This window comes from Protomyctophum bolini, assembly GCF_963924005.1.
Source record: "Protomyctophum bolini genome assembly, contig: SCAFFOLD_691, whole genome shotgun sequence".
NCBI lineage: Eukaryota > Metazoa > Chordata > Actinopteri > Myctophiformes > Myctophidae > Protomyctophum > Protomyctophum bolini.
In genome coordinates this window covers 14038-29217 of record NW_027666221.1, presented here as the reverse complement: position 1 = coordinate 29217, position 15180 = coordinate 14038, and the positions used below count along the sequence as shown (strand labels likewise).

Below are 15180 nucleotides of genomic sequence, written 5' to 3'. Positions count from 1 at the left end.
GTCCATGTTTGGTTAGACGGAGAAAACACTACTAACCAATCACAGAGAAACTGTCTATGCAATACCATAAATAAAAAAATCACAGCTGTGTGAAACGAGTGGTGCAACTCCCCCCTCTCTCTCCCCCCTCCTCTCTAGAGAGACTCTCTCTCTATCTCATTAGCAGGCAACAGTGTCTGCAGCACTGTCTCTCTCTCTCTCTCTCTCTCTCTGTTTCTGGCAAACAGCGCCCCTACTGGTACTCATTATACTGGTGCTCATTAACGTCACATACTGTAGATAGGTGAACGGACACAGACACACGGGTCACATAGACACAGACACACGGACATTGCTGTTCCTTGGAGTGGTTGCGCCACTCAAAAAGCTTGTCATTCTCTGACAAATAAAAAAAACTGGTCATTCTCTGCGATTCTTTGTTACAGTCCAGAAGAAACCTCTCCTTCACATTGTCATAGGCTTTTCTGAAGTTAATCGCTTCGTCATACAAGAGTGTAATGAAAATCATAACTATATTGAATACATCGGAACAAGAAGTTATTTTTTTCCTCCTTGTTTCCTTCTCGTTCTGGACATACAGAACAAATCCATCTTGAAATTGCTTCCAAAATGTTCCACAGCCACCTTACTTAGTGGTTGTAAAGAAATGTCTCTGTGTGTGTGTGTGTGTGTGTGTGTGTGTGTGTGTGTGTGTGTGTGTGTGTGTGTGTGTGTGTGTCTCTTACACTGTCAAGGCTGTCCAAGTCAAAGTCTCCACTGGAAACTGACGAACTGAAAAACTGTTGTAAAAGAAAGAAACACAAATTAAAAACAAAATAAAGCATTACAAGGGATAAAGGGACACACATACACACACAAACACGGTACTTGCATCAAACAGAGGTGTGGAGTCGAAGCTGATGTTTTGGGAGTTCAGAATGGACTGCAGGCTCTCCAGACTGCCATCAATGTTCTCCAGATGGTCATGTAACTCTGATCTGCGCACACACACACACAGACACACAGACACACACACACACACACACACACACAGACAGACAGAGAGTTTACAGCATGGTGAGCCTGGGCGCAGGGACTATAGCAGTGATCCTCAATTTCTCTGGACTCAGGGCACCTCTGCCTGTCACAGTTATTTATTATACAATTACTACCGGTACTGCATCGATTCGTCATCGTTTCCATCCATGTCGTTAAATGTTCTTATATTTTCTAAAAGATGTGGAAATAGACGATCTATTCTAAAAGCTCACGAAGCATTGCAACGCGACCGGTGTTAATTAACCCATTTTAGGCGGGAACCCCTTTTGGTGTTAGCATTATGTTATGCTTTAACTATTGAAAAAAAACCTACAACCTACAAAACCTACAAGCTCGTAGCGCGCCACTCGGTGGCGCGCTACGAGCTTGTAGATCTGCTATTTTGAAAAATCATAGACACATAGCTTTTTCAGAAAACTGTCAGTGTGTAGAAGACATTTTTTTAATCTGATCTCAGGTCAGAATGGGAACCCCTTTTGGTGTTCTAACCCTTCTGGACGGGAACCCCTATTGGGGTTCTGTACAGTATGTACAGTATTCAAAAATTACAAAAATGTATGCTGCTATATAAATATTTCAAGTTTTTCAGAATTTAGAAGTTTTTTTTAGAATCGGCTTCAGTCCAAAATGGGTTAAAGGATAAAACAAATCAAATAAAAAGGTTATTAAATACAGAGAAGTAGGAAGAAAACATGATATATCTCCACAACCACAAGTAGTCGACTACTAAATTCAGCAGTAGTTGTGAAGCCCTAAGTGTACTGTGTGTGTGTGTGTGTGTGTGTGTGTGTGTGTGTGTGTGTGTGTGTGTGTGTGTGTGTGTGTGTGTGTGTGTGTGTGTGTGCGTGCGTGTGTGTGTACCCAGTGTGCAGTGCGTGTTAATTTGACGTATGCAATGTGTGCGTGAGTGGCATTCCACTCACATTGGTTTAGACTGGTAATTTCCAGCTGGGCTGGACTTCTGATGAGCTAAAACACTAGAATCAAATTAAGTACATTCAGCGGTAACATTAGTAGAAGCATTAATAACAATAATATTACTAGTACGGTGTTGTTGTTACTAGTACTATTATCAGTAATAGTAGTGTTGTTAGTAGCATTAGTAATACTTATCGATACAGGAAACATTTAGCTGTAGTATTACTAAATGTTTCCTCCACTATTAGTAGTAGTCTCTATGCACAGCAGCCACGTTGGAAAGACATCGGGCCTCTTCCTTACTTTCTTCACAGTATGGCAAACAGCAGTGTTGATTTCGTCGACTAATACTACGAGAAGAAAAGGGTCCCGCACACCGTCTTCACTTATAGAGCAGTAGTTTTATTAGATGACAACGTTTCGGTCTAAACGACCTCCATCTGGTATCTGGAGAGATACCCGATGAAGGTCGTTTAGACTGAAATGCTGCAAATATGACTCCTAACGTCATTGAAGTGGGACTCGTGAAATGTCTCCGGGACTCATCTAAAAGACCACCCCTGCATCCCGAAAACCTATTTACATCACTGAACACTCAAGAGACCATGAGGGTCACTCTGGACCCGCACCAAAGAGACCTACTGATGTAGCAGAGTTCCCAGTGAGCCCACATGCACAATATCAGCATTGCAGACTTTTCCCTGTGTTTTTACCAGGGGGGCAGTCAGACGGATATTTTGTGAAGCCACTAAGGAAATCAGGACTTCCTGAAAGTTCATATAATGGCCTGTTGTGGCGCTGGCATTGGGCTCCATAGAGGTCCATGTATTTGTGCCCAACTTCACCTAGACTGTATTACCTTAATAAACATGGTCATGAATACTTTCTGCTTCCAGTCACTAGTTTAAAGTCTCATTTCTAATGTCATAATATTCTTTTTGGAAAATTATGGTCCTATTTATTTAAAAAATGACGATAAAGTGGTATGTTCTGAGGGGCGTGGCTACCGTTACAGTCTATGAACGGGAGCCACCCCCCGTTCAGTCAAAATAAAAACCAACGAAGAGTAAGGGGGGGGGAAGTCCCGCCTCGTTGTCTGGGCCAGCCAATGGCCAGCTGGGCCCAAACGGATCTACAAAGATGGCGATTTACAATGGAAGGACTGACAGGCTTCATCTTACGTCCATATCAGACCCGGAGAACGCTTTGTCCATATTTTGTTTTTACAGTCTATGGTTTTGACCAGGTGGCCATGGTTTTGAGGTTAGGTTTAGTCATAGTTTCCGTGAGGTTAAAGGGATGTATTTCACTTTCAAATAAAAATAAACATTACAAAAAGAAAAATGAAAAAAAGTATTGGAAAGATCACTTCTTTCCAATGTGGCTGCTGTGCTTTAGTAATACTGAACAAGATATAGGATCCTGGTTCGGGGGCTAGTAAAAGTAATACTTACTTATCCACACGGCAAACAATCGTACAATTTAGTTATAGTATTACAACTAGTACAACTTAAAGGTAAAAACATGCATCAAATGCAGAGAGGCAGTGTAGTGCCTCACTAAACCAGTACAATACACTATCATTTGTTTTAAATTGAAACTACAGGATACCAGGTGAACAACAAATCTCTCTAATTAACCTGCCATCTAAATGTAACATTGTGATCAAGACAGAACAAGCCCATGATGAGAACAAAAGTCTAGTCTAGCAATTAGTAAAATAATAAAGTAATACTTACTTATCGATGCACGAAACACTCAGGCATTTCTGATTTCGTTTTGCTGGGCTTGGGGCGGGGCTGGGGGCGGGGCTGGGGGAGGGGCTGGGGGCATCAGATGTGATGAGGGAGCCGAGATCTGCAAGATGAAACGGTGAATTATGTAAAATGTTCTGACCCTTTTCCGTTGCTCTCCATTGGCTCCCGGTTGCTGCAAAACACTGATGTTGGCCTACAACGCAATCAAAGGCAAAGGGCACACCCTCATGTTCAAAACTAGGTCAGTGGGAACGATACCAGGACCGCTAGGGTCCAAACACTATAACCTCCGTTTTACTTTCATTGACACTTAGAAAGTTAAGAGCCATCCATGCCTTGATGTCACCCTGGACAACGCTTCCACGTGTCCTAGACTCTTCTCAGTTCTCACATCCCAAAACACCCTCTTCTCCCTTCCCTAAAACACCCTGGACAACGCTCCACACGCCCTAGACTCTTCTCCATTCCCTAAAACACCCTGGACAACGCTCCATACATCTTAGACTCTTCTCCCTTCCCTAAAACACCCTGGACAACGCTCCACACGCCCTAGACTCTTCTCCATTCCCTAAAACACCCTGGACAACACTCCATACATCTTAGACTCTTCTCCCTTCCCTAAAACACCCTGGACAACGCTCCACACGCCCTAGACTCTTCTCCATTCCCTAAAACACCCTGGACAACGCTCCATACAACCTAGACTCCTCTCCATTCCCTAAAACACCCTGGACAACACTCCATAAGTCCCAGACTCTTCTCCCTTCCCTAAAACACCCTGGACAACGCTCCACACGCCCCAGACTCTTCTCCATTCCCTAAAACACCCTGGACAACGCTCCATACAACCTAGACTCCTCTCCATTCCCTAAAACACCCTGGACATAGCTCCACACGTCCTAGACTCTTCTCCCTTCCCTAAAACACCCTGGACAACGCTCCACACGTCCCAGACTCTTCTCCCTCCCTTCCCTAAAACACCCTGGACAACGCTCCACACGTCCCAGACTCTTCTCCCTCCCTTCCCTAAAACACCATGGACAACGCTCCATACATCCTAGACCTAGACTCTTCTCCCTTCCCTAAAACACCCCGGACAACGATCCACATGTCCTGACCTACACTCTTCTCCTTTCTCTATGGAGGTTGTGGGTGTGGTGTGAATCCTACCTGACAGGGGATTGGCTGCAGGGAGATGGTGGGTGGGTCATCTTGCAGAATGGAGTTAATGAAAGTGGTGGGAGAGAGGGAGGACTCTACCAGGGCGGCGGTGCCTTCTTCTACTTCCTCCTTCACGTGGACCAATGGGCTGGCTCTGGAACGGGAAACAGGGAGTGGTAACCGTTACAACGAGCCAATAGTAGCATAATGATAATCACTGTGACAAATCTGATTGGCCGACTCCCCACCCTGCTTCTGTCCAATCGGAGGGTATGGTTGTGGGAGAGGGCGGGGCCAGGTCTGTGATGTCAGAGATGATGGGGCCGGACTTCGACGGACTGTCAGCAGGACGTAAACTGGAAGTCTATGCATGCACACACACACACACACACACACACACACACACACACACACACACACACACACACACACACACACACACACACACACACACACACACACACACACACACACACACACACAACTGATGAATTGGCTAAATAGTAGCTATAGTTTTTAAATCGTTGTATCGCATCGCTATAAATGAACGAATATCGTCCATGTATTGTATTATCAACCATCTGTCGTGATGCGTATCATATCACTGTTCAAATGTATCGTTAAACCCCTATAATATATCATTTGTGTTACGTTGCATCTACGTATATGCAAGTCTGAAGACCTTGTATCTCCACAGGTTCGCATTTTATACATTTTTCTTTTTTGTAAATGAATGCCTTGCTTAGATCAATTTACAATTTAGGCATTTAGCAGACGCTCTTAATCCAGAGCGACTTACATTAAGCAAGAACAAAAAAGCATGGGAATACATCATATCGCTCATAAAAGTAACTATACAAAGTTGCAGATGTTCTATTTTCACAATTTCTGAAACATTTTGTGTGTGTGGGTCCTGTAAATACTGAAGCAACGAAGAGTATTAACCCATTCTGTACGGGAACACCTTTTGGTGTTTATTTTAAACGTCATCTATTGAAAAAAACAGCAGATCTACAAGCTCATAGCGCGGCACCGAGTGCCACCCTACGAGCTTGTGGGTCTGCTATTTTAGAAAAATCGTGAAAATGTGGCACAAATCTTTGAATATATATGCTTTCAGAGCGCACGTTTTAACTGAAATCTTTGCTTCTGGGGTGGTGGTCCCTGGAACAACATGTTTTCAGATGGGGGTCGGTGGCCAATTACATACATTTTTGGGGGGGGGTCCTTGAACATGTTTGAGAACCACTGACATAGAAACATGGGTTTTTCAGAAAACTGGCAGGATTTAGAAGGCATTTGTAGAATCTATTCTCAGGTCTAAAAATGGGTAAAAAAATACCATGTGACTAAAATAACAACTAAATGGGATCCATCGGAACACGGGTTCTTTTCGTAGAGCCCAACGGCGACTCGTGTGACTTACGGTCAAGGCCGGAGACGACTGCACGTGCTCCAAGGAGAACTGACGACTGTATTTGGGCAAGGAATGGGCGGAGCTAGAATCACTCAGCATCAGAGGCCTGTAAACAAGCACAATGGTGACGTTTACTACAGTAACAGTTCCTAATCGTACCAGTACTAGCAGCAGTAAGGCAAGTCACAGTCTTATACAATAATTAAATATGTTAGTCATTTATTTATTGGACGTTATTCGTCATAATTATTGTCTGCCCTTACATAGATGTAATTGTTATTCATATTTTCTAATGTCCAATGCAAACAATAAAAACTTTTTTTTTTTAATTAAATTGCAAATCACAATTATTTGCATGACACTTTATTGTGACTACCCTAGTTGCATTAGTAGTAGTAATGGTAGATGTAATAACAGTCGTAGTAATAGAAAAAGCACTAGCAGTGTTAGTAGTAACAGTAATAGGTGTAACGTAGACATACATCTTTCTCTTCATTCCCATTACTCTGTTGGACTGAACCAGCGACACCAGGAACTGTATCAACTGGAAGACACACAGAGAGAACACACTGTACTTAATAATAATAATTACACAACAACAACAACATGCGTAGATCAGGGGCCTTCAAATGTTATTCAGGCCAACGACGAGCCCGTGGCAAAGGACCCTTTTGCTAAGAGAGAGATGAAACAGGGGTGTAAACAGGGGTGTAACCAGGAGTACACATGAATGGTGATGAAACAGGGGTGTAAACAGGGGTACACATGAATGGTGATGAAACAGGGGTGTAAACAGGGGTGTAACCAGGGGTGCACATGAATGGTGATGAAACAGGGGTGTAAACAGGGGTGTAACCAGGGGTGTACATGAATGGTGATGAAACAGGGGTGTAAACAGGGGTGTAACCAGGGGTGCACATGAATGGTGATGAAACAGGGGTGTAAACAGGGGTACACATGAATGGTGATGAAACAGGGGTGTAAACAGGGGTGTAACCAGGGGTACACATGAATGGTGATGAAACAGGGGTGTAAACAGGGGTGTAACCAGGGGTGCACATGAATGGTGCGCACGCATGCGTGGTCAAATAAACGCTGTGCGGCAGATCAAGCTCTTGCGGGCCAACATTTACTGACTCTGGTGTCACATACGGCTAATACTAGACTAGTACAGTACGTCCCGGTACGGTGCAACCCGATATGGACACAATAGTAAATTATTACCCCCCCCCCCCCCTCCCCCCCTCATTGTAACAAAGCTGCCATGACTGTTAACCCACGTGGATTAGAGACAAGCTTTAGCCAAAGTTCATATATTTACGATATGCAAACCATGCATCGGAGACTTAAACAATGTACACACTTTGGAATCAAGTTACGGTAAATAAACACGGAACACCTCTGCAACATTAGGCGAGTAGTTACATTTTAATCTGTGCTGGAGCGCCTCGTTGACGCTGGCTAAAGTAACGTTGTGGAGAGACTAGAGTAGAGACGCCCACCCAAGAAGCATCTCCAGGTGCTCCTCTGATAACTAGCCCCAAAAAGAGTATGTGCAGCCCTGTGTTTATGAAGCTATACACTGTATGGTCTGCAACTCAATGTTACAGACTTAGTGATAGCGTTATCACCAGTGTAGGTTGACGTTTATGTTTGCACGTTTTTAAAGGTTCAATTCCTTAATTCCTTTAACACTTTGAGGGCTTTAAATTGTTTAATCCAACGTTCCGCCCTGCTTAATATGCTAAACCCGCTATTTGTTTAATTCACAGTTTTTTTAATAATTAAAATGAAAGCGGATTTGTGGCGGACCTGGTGACGAGGCCGTCGCGTTATGACGACGAAACCGGAAAATCAAGCCATCCTCTGGGCTGCTAGGGCTTCTGGGAAAATGAGCCCGATGCAAGTGGACGGGCCGTTTGTTTGGACTACAATGTGATGTCATGTGGAACATCTTCTTGTTTCGCATTGTAATTAATGGCGGAAAGTTTTTCTCTTCAACAACAAACCATCGGACTATTTTGCTGCAAATACTTTGGCGTATGCTCCAATGAGACAATCTAGGCAGCGTATAATATAGGATTAAATTGCAGGGAACACGGGTTATGCAGTAGACATGTTTTAACTCGGCGTATGAGTAGCACGGCTTGATGTCGTGCGGTAAGTACTGGGAGCTGATGGTAGGTGTTGCGCTCCACCTCAGCGTCCCATCTCCCAGAGGTCTATAGCGCATTGAAACGGGGATAGACTCCCATCTCCCAGAGGTCTAGCGTGCATTGAAACGGGGGTAGACTCCCATCTCCCAGAGGTCTAGCGTGCATTGAAACGGGGGTAGACTCCTGCACCCTGGCTGATACAGACAATAAGCCTCTCTGACTGAGGTAAGGTGGAGGCAGGATGTTATGTATAATTGGATGGACGGTGGTACCTTGCTGACGACTTTCTGTTGCTGAGCGTGTTTCTGTCGAAGACTGGCCACTTCTCTCCACAAGGCCTCGTTCTCACTGTGACACACACACACACACACACACACAGTCAGAAATTAAGCCATAGTCAGCAGAAACTCAAATAATACCGAAGATAGCAGCTCTACAAGCTCGCTTGTAGAGCTGCACAACAAAGCATGCATTTGGCTGTAACACGCACAGTGCCAGCCAGGTTAGTACAGTAACGTAACTGAGCTCTCGGCTCACAATCACAAACTCCACAGGGCAGACAAATAACTTAAATAAAATAAATCATTGACACACTTTTTTTTTGCATTTCTTTTTTCTTCTTTTTTTTTTTTTACAAAATATCAACTGTAGTCGATCTTCATTTATTTTTTATTTATTGAAAATGACATTTTTCAACAAGGAAACAATTGACAATTATGCCAAGGAGGGAAAATAATAATACCCCAGTTTGCACCGCGAAAATATCGATGTGGCAAAACACACCCATCCAACATATTTTTACAGCCTTTTTTTTACTCAGACGGACAAAATAATAACATTGATTCTGGATATATTTAAAGAGTTGAATTGTCGAGGATTGGACCATTACATTTCCAAAATAGAATATATCAAATATCACCCAAAGAAAGTAAGCAGACCAATTAATACAATAACCTAATCGCTATTATTTGAGATAATCACAATTCCTAATCATCATGTTGATAAATGTGATATCATATGACGATATATATATGATAAAACATATATTATAAAACATATACACTATTACACTATTTAAGTCATTTGTCACATCTGTGCGCCGTTTCTTTACGAAGCCTAAAAGCCAAACAGAAATGTAATTTCAAACAACGTTCGACTGGAAACGCCACTTAAAATCGTTAATTGTTGCTCAATTATTTGAGCAACAAAGACATATTAAAAGTAAAATGTCACAATGGTGACAGGCTAGCCGCCCTAAAGACAGACTCAGACGATAATAATGAAGTCATTCCAGAGATTAAAATAGGGTGCATTTTGCATCCCAAAACGATAGTTAATGGACGCAATAAAACAACAACCTCTGCGTCCACGGGATGCACTACTGTACCGTTTGTTATTCTAGTTTATTTTGCTAGCTTTAGTTACTTATAATAATCATTAAATGCTGCAATTTGTAAAAATGGCAAAATATGACACCTAACTTCGTTGAAGTGGGACTCATAAAATGTCCCTGGGACTCATTTCTAAAAGACCATGCCTGCATCCTGGGACTAAAAGGAAAGGTACTATGTTTACCCAGGGTAACTGGACTAAGGAAAGGAAAGGTACTATGTTTACCCAGGGTAACTGGACTAAGGAAAGGAAAGGTACTATGTTTACCCAGGGTAACTGGACTAAGGAAAGGAAAGGTACTATGTTTACCCTGCAGGGTAACTGGACTAAGGAAAGGAAAGGTACTATGTTTACCCAGGGTAACTGGACTAAGGAAAGGAAAGGTACTATGTTTACCCTGCAGGGTAACTGGACTAAGGAAAGGAAAGGTACTATGTTTACCCAGGGTAACTGGACTAAGGAAAGGAAAGGTACTATGTTTACCCAGGGTAACTGGACTAAGGAAAGGAAAGGTACTATGTTTACCCAGGGTAACTGGACTAAGGAAAGGAAAGGTACTATGTTTACCCAGGGTAACTAGCAGATCTACAAGCTCATATCGCGCCACCGAGTGGCGCGATACGAGCTTGTAGGTCTGCTATTTTTGAAAAATCTAAGACACTTTTAGAATCTGATCTCAGGTCAGAATGGGTTAATAATTAAACTGTCAGGATGTAGAAGACATTTTTAGAATCTGATCTCGGGTCAGAATGGGTTAATAATTAAACTGTCAGGATGTAGAAGACATTTTTAGAATCTGATCTCAGGTCAGAATGGGTTAATAATTAAACTGTCAGGATGTAGAAGACATTTTTAGAATCTGATCTCGGGTCAGAATGGGTTAATAATGAAACTGTCAGGATGTAGAAGACATTTTTAGAATCTGATCTCGGGTCAGAATGGGTTAATAATTAAACTGTCAGGATGTAGAAGACATTTTTAGAATCTGATCTCAGGTCAGAATGGGTTAATAATGAAACTGTCAGGATGTAGAAGACATTTTTAGAATCTGATCTCAGGTCAGAATGGGTTAATAATTAAACTGTCAGGATGTAGAAGACATTTTTAGAATCTGATCTCGGGTCAGAATGGGTTAATAATGAAACTGTCAGGATGTAGAAGACATTTTTAGAATCTGATCTCGGGTCAGAATGGGTTAATAATTAAACTGTCAGGATGTAGAAGACATTTTTAGAATCTGATCTCGGGTCAGAATGGGTTAATAATGAAACTGTCAGGATGTAGAAGACATTTTTAGAATCTGATCTCGGGTCAGAATGGGTTAATAATTAAACTGTCAGGATGTAGAAGACATTTTTAGAATCTGATCTCAGGTCAGAATGGGTTAATAATTAAACTGTCAGGATGTAGAAGACATTTTTAGAATCTGATCTCAGGTCAGAATGGGTTAATAATTAAACTGTCAGGATGTAGAAGACATTTTTAGAATCTGATCTCGGGTCAGAATGGGTTAATAATGAAACTGTCAGGATGTAGAAGACATTTTTAGAATCTGATCTCGGGTCAGAATGGGTTAATAATTAAACTGTCAGGATGTAGAAGACATTTTTAGAATCTGATCTCAGGTCAGAATGGGTTAATAATGAAACTGTCAGGATGTAGAAGACATTTTTAGAATCTGATCTCAGGTCAGAATGGGTTAATAATGAAACTGTCAGGATGTAGAAGACATTTTTAGAATCTGATCTCGGGTCAGAATGGGTTAATAATTAAACTGTCAGGATGTAGAAGACATTTTTAGAATCTGATCTCAGGTCAGAATGGGTTAATAATTAAACTGTCAGGATGTAGAAGACATTTTTAGAATCTGATCTCAGGTCAGAATGGGTTAATAATGAAACTGTCAGGATGTAGAAGACATTTTTAGAATCTGATCTCGGGTCAGAATGGGTTAATAATTAAACTGTCAGGATGTAGAAGACATTTTTAGAATCTGATCTCGGGTCAGAATGGGTTAATAATTAAACTGTCAGGATGTAGAAGACATTTTTAGAATCTGATCTCGGGTCAGAATGGGTTAATAATTAAACTGTCTGGATGTAGAAGACATTTTTAGAATCTGATCTCAGGTCAGAATGGGTTAATAATGAAACTGTCTGGATGTAGAAGACATTTTTTTAGGAATCTGATCTCAGGTCAGAATGGGTTAATAATGAAACTGTCTGGATGTAGAAGACATTTTTTGAATCTGGTACCCAGGGCGGTACCCAGGATATTGAAAAATAGCAGATCTACAAGCTCATAGCGCACAAACCGAGTGACGCGCTACGCGCTTGTAAATCTGCTATTTTTCAATAGCTAAAGCATAACATGATAACATCACCAAAATGGGTTCCCGTTCAGAATGGGTTATATAGACAGCAGTGAACTACAGTCTTTTTGGGATTTGTTTACAAACATTTGGGATTTTTTGGGATTTGTTTACAAACATTTGGTATTTGTTTATAAACATTTTGGTATTTGTTTATAAACATTTGGGATTTGTTTACAAACATTTGGGATTTGTTTATAAACATTTTGGTATTTGTTTATAAACATTTGGGATTTGTTTACAAACATTTGGGATTAGTTTATAAACTATTTGTAATTTGTTTACAAACATTTGTAAACAAGCTGTCAAGATGAGTTAGTTAGTTATGTATTTATTTAAAGCAGTGGAATCAGATAAAAAGCATTTATCATGAAACATGCATAAACTAAGAACATATCTATATAATGAAACTATATACATATATACTATACTATGACGTGCTATGACTACATACAATACAATTATAGTGCCGTCTACATAACATGCTATAAGTCTGTATCAAAAGCTATCTAAGTCTACAGAAATGCTATCTAAGGGGGTAGGGGTAGTGACTGTAACCATGTTTTTCAATGATATAATCTGTTCATATCTCTCTCTCTGTACTGAAACGTCCCACACCTGTGGATTGAGGGTTGTCCACTCTATGCGGGGCAGGTGCTGGCTGGCCATGGACATCTGTGGGATCCTTGATGTAGTGGTGAAGCCTGGATGTTCTGCTGCCTTCCACTGATCCCTCCATCTCGCCATCACCCAGGAAGCCTTGGAGGTGTTGCTGGGCCTGTGTGGCAAAGGGGCACAGGGACTTGTTGTTAAACTACGAGCTTGTAGATCTGCTATGTTCTTCTTGAAAATGTGGAAAATATACCTTAGTAGCTGCATTGCATGAGGAAAATTGTGTAGCTTGTATTCATGTGTGTGATTCTTTCTCTCTTGATGCTATGAGCAAGCTTGCAGATGCAATATACCTGAGGACTTTCTTGGAGAGTGTTACGCTACAATACGTCCTGACGGAAAGGAGCGATATAAAGGACAAAGGTTCCGCCTTAGAGAACTTTGGTTCCTACCTAAATAAATAACTCAGAAATACTGCGCTGACTGACACAGAGCCTAGGCAATTACATTGAGTGTTTACTGGGTTTATTGGGTGTACTGGGGGTAGTAGACGGTGTACTGGGGGTAGTAGACGGTGTACTGGGGGTAGTAGACGGTGTACTGGGTGTCGTAGACGGTGTACTGGGTGTAGTAGACGGTGTACTGGGTGTAGTAGACGGTGTACTGAAAAAGAAAATTGGACACGTATTAGTTATGAGAGAAATGCTGGATTAGAATGTATAGACCTCTAATACACAGGCCTAAACTGCCTGATCACAATTATAGTGAGGATAGGATAACATGATGCTAACACCAAAATGGGTTCCCGTTCAGAATGGATTAAAAGAAAATCTGCCTAATGATGATGTCACTGGAAGACGGTTTCTAAACTGCCCACAGCCCTCCTATGAGACCTTGTAGAAACAAAAGTGTGCCATTTTAACATGATTATTAGTGAGGACCTATTATATGAAGATAGGTTGAAAAGTGGTGAAGTGTCTGTCTGTCTGTCTGTCTGTCTGTCTCCTCTCCTCTCTAGACTCACTTTTTTACGCTGAAGGTCTAAAAATTTAAACGAAAGGTTTTGGCAAACACCTCAGTGCATCGCAGCGCAAAAAAGCAAGTCAGAATAAGTGGTTTTTGAAAAATAAATAATTTATTTTACCTTTTGGGGCTGAAAGAACGTGTCTCTTTTTATTTGGTGGATAGTTAGAAGTGTCGTAGAGCTACGAAACCACTTTAATCGGATTCGGCATGCTTCAAACATTTAGAAACAGTCTTGTTTGTGAAGACAGGAATTTATCTGAATATCTTATTGATTTTAAAGCTGGGAGGCCGCATTTGAAGCCTAAATGTCACACCTTGACCTTTGGGTCTTAGGAGTGTCTTTGAGCGACGGGAGCGGGTTCCCCAGATTCAGCATCACCTACTGAACAAAAGTATGTCTTGTTTGAAACAAAAGGAGTTTGGGAAAGGGCCTAAAGGTGGCGCTAACCGTCAAACTACAGCGAGTGTTGTGCAATTTTATTTTAAATCCGACAGGTACCTCTCTAGACTCACTTTTTCCCGCTGAATCCGAATATATCAACGACGAGACTGTCTGACCTTGGGAAAGTGGTGAAAAAGGGCGCTAAAGTTTGTAAAAATGTCACCTTTGCATCCAAAAACGACATATTTCCTGTAACTTTTTCAAATCAAAGGGCATGTTTTCCCACTTACTTTTTTGCCCCGATTCCAACGGTGTTGGTCTTATCTCTCTACGATCTCCGGAAGTGGGTGTAAACGCCCACTTCCTGTCCCCAGCCCCCCGAGATGTTGTGGAAAGAACCGAGACCATTTTCTGACTCAGAACGACGAGCTGAAGACGTTGATATTTGTTTACCAGCACACGGACTTACGGTTCTCTTAATTGGCTAACCCTAGGGTTAGTTTTCAACGCGCGATAGCTCTTGAACGATACGTCCGTCAGTCAAGTAACTGACGTTGGCGTGTTCAGCTTTCCGAGATCTACGTTTCGATATGTCCGTCATTGTCGTGCGACCCCCCCTAGCAAGAATTCTCCAACTCTGATCTGTAATCCGGGAGGCTTATAGACTTGACGAACCTCACAGTGTATTGAATGGTGAAATGCTAAACCTAAATTTGAGAACCACACATCCGTGCGCGGGGAGACACATATCATCGTGTTCGTCTTATCGATAGCTATGCGTGGATGCAAAGAACTTCCATTTTCGACCTTTGTGGGAGGAGCTATCGCGCTTCAAAGTGTAACCCTAAGCTCCTAAACGACACGACCGTGTGTGGCGAACCACATATCAGATTGTTCGTCTCGACAAGCTATATAACATACTAAAAGATGGGCCCGTAATATCGAACGGT

At 41.8% G+C, this 15180-nt stretch overlaps 1 protein-coding gene across 1 annotated transcript; it reads right to left on the bottom strand.

Annotated features, from left to right (window-relative positions):
* Positions 1 to 871: 871 nt before the first annotated feature.
* On the bottom strand, positions 872 to 13485 carry LOC308312032 (heat shock factor protein 1-like; the record flags this gene model as incomplete). The annotated part of the gene is made up of 9 exons (XM_080794438.1): positions 872 to 977; positions 3696 to 3813; positions 4884 to 5028; positions 5123 to 5238; positions 6301 to 6397; positions 6774 to 6835; positions 8720 to 8795; positions 12851 to 12988; positions 13361 to 13485. Coding segments are annotated over 8 exons (858 nt in total), but the record flags the coding sequence as incomplete, so codon positions are not given.
* Positions 13486 to 15180: the final 1695 nt, after the last annotated feature.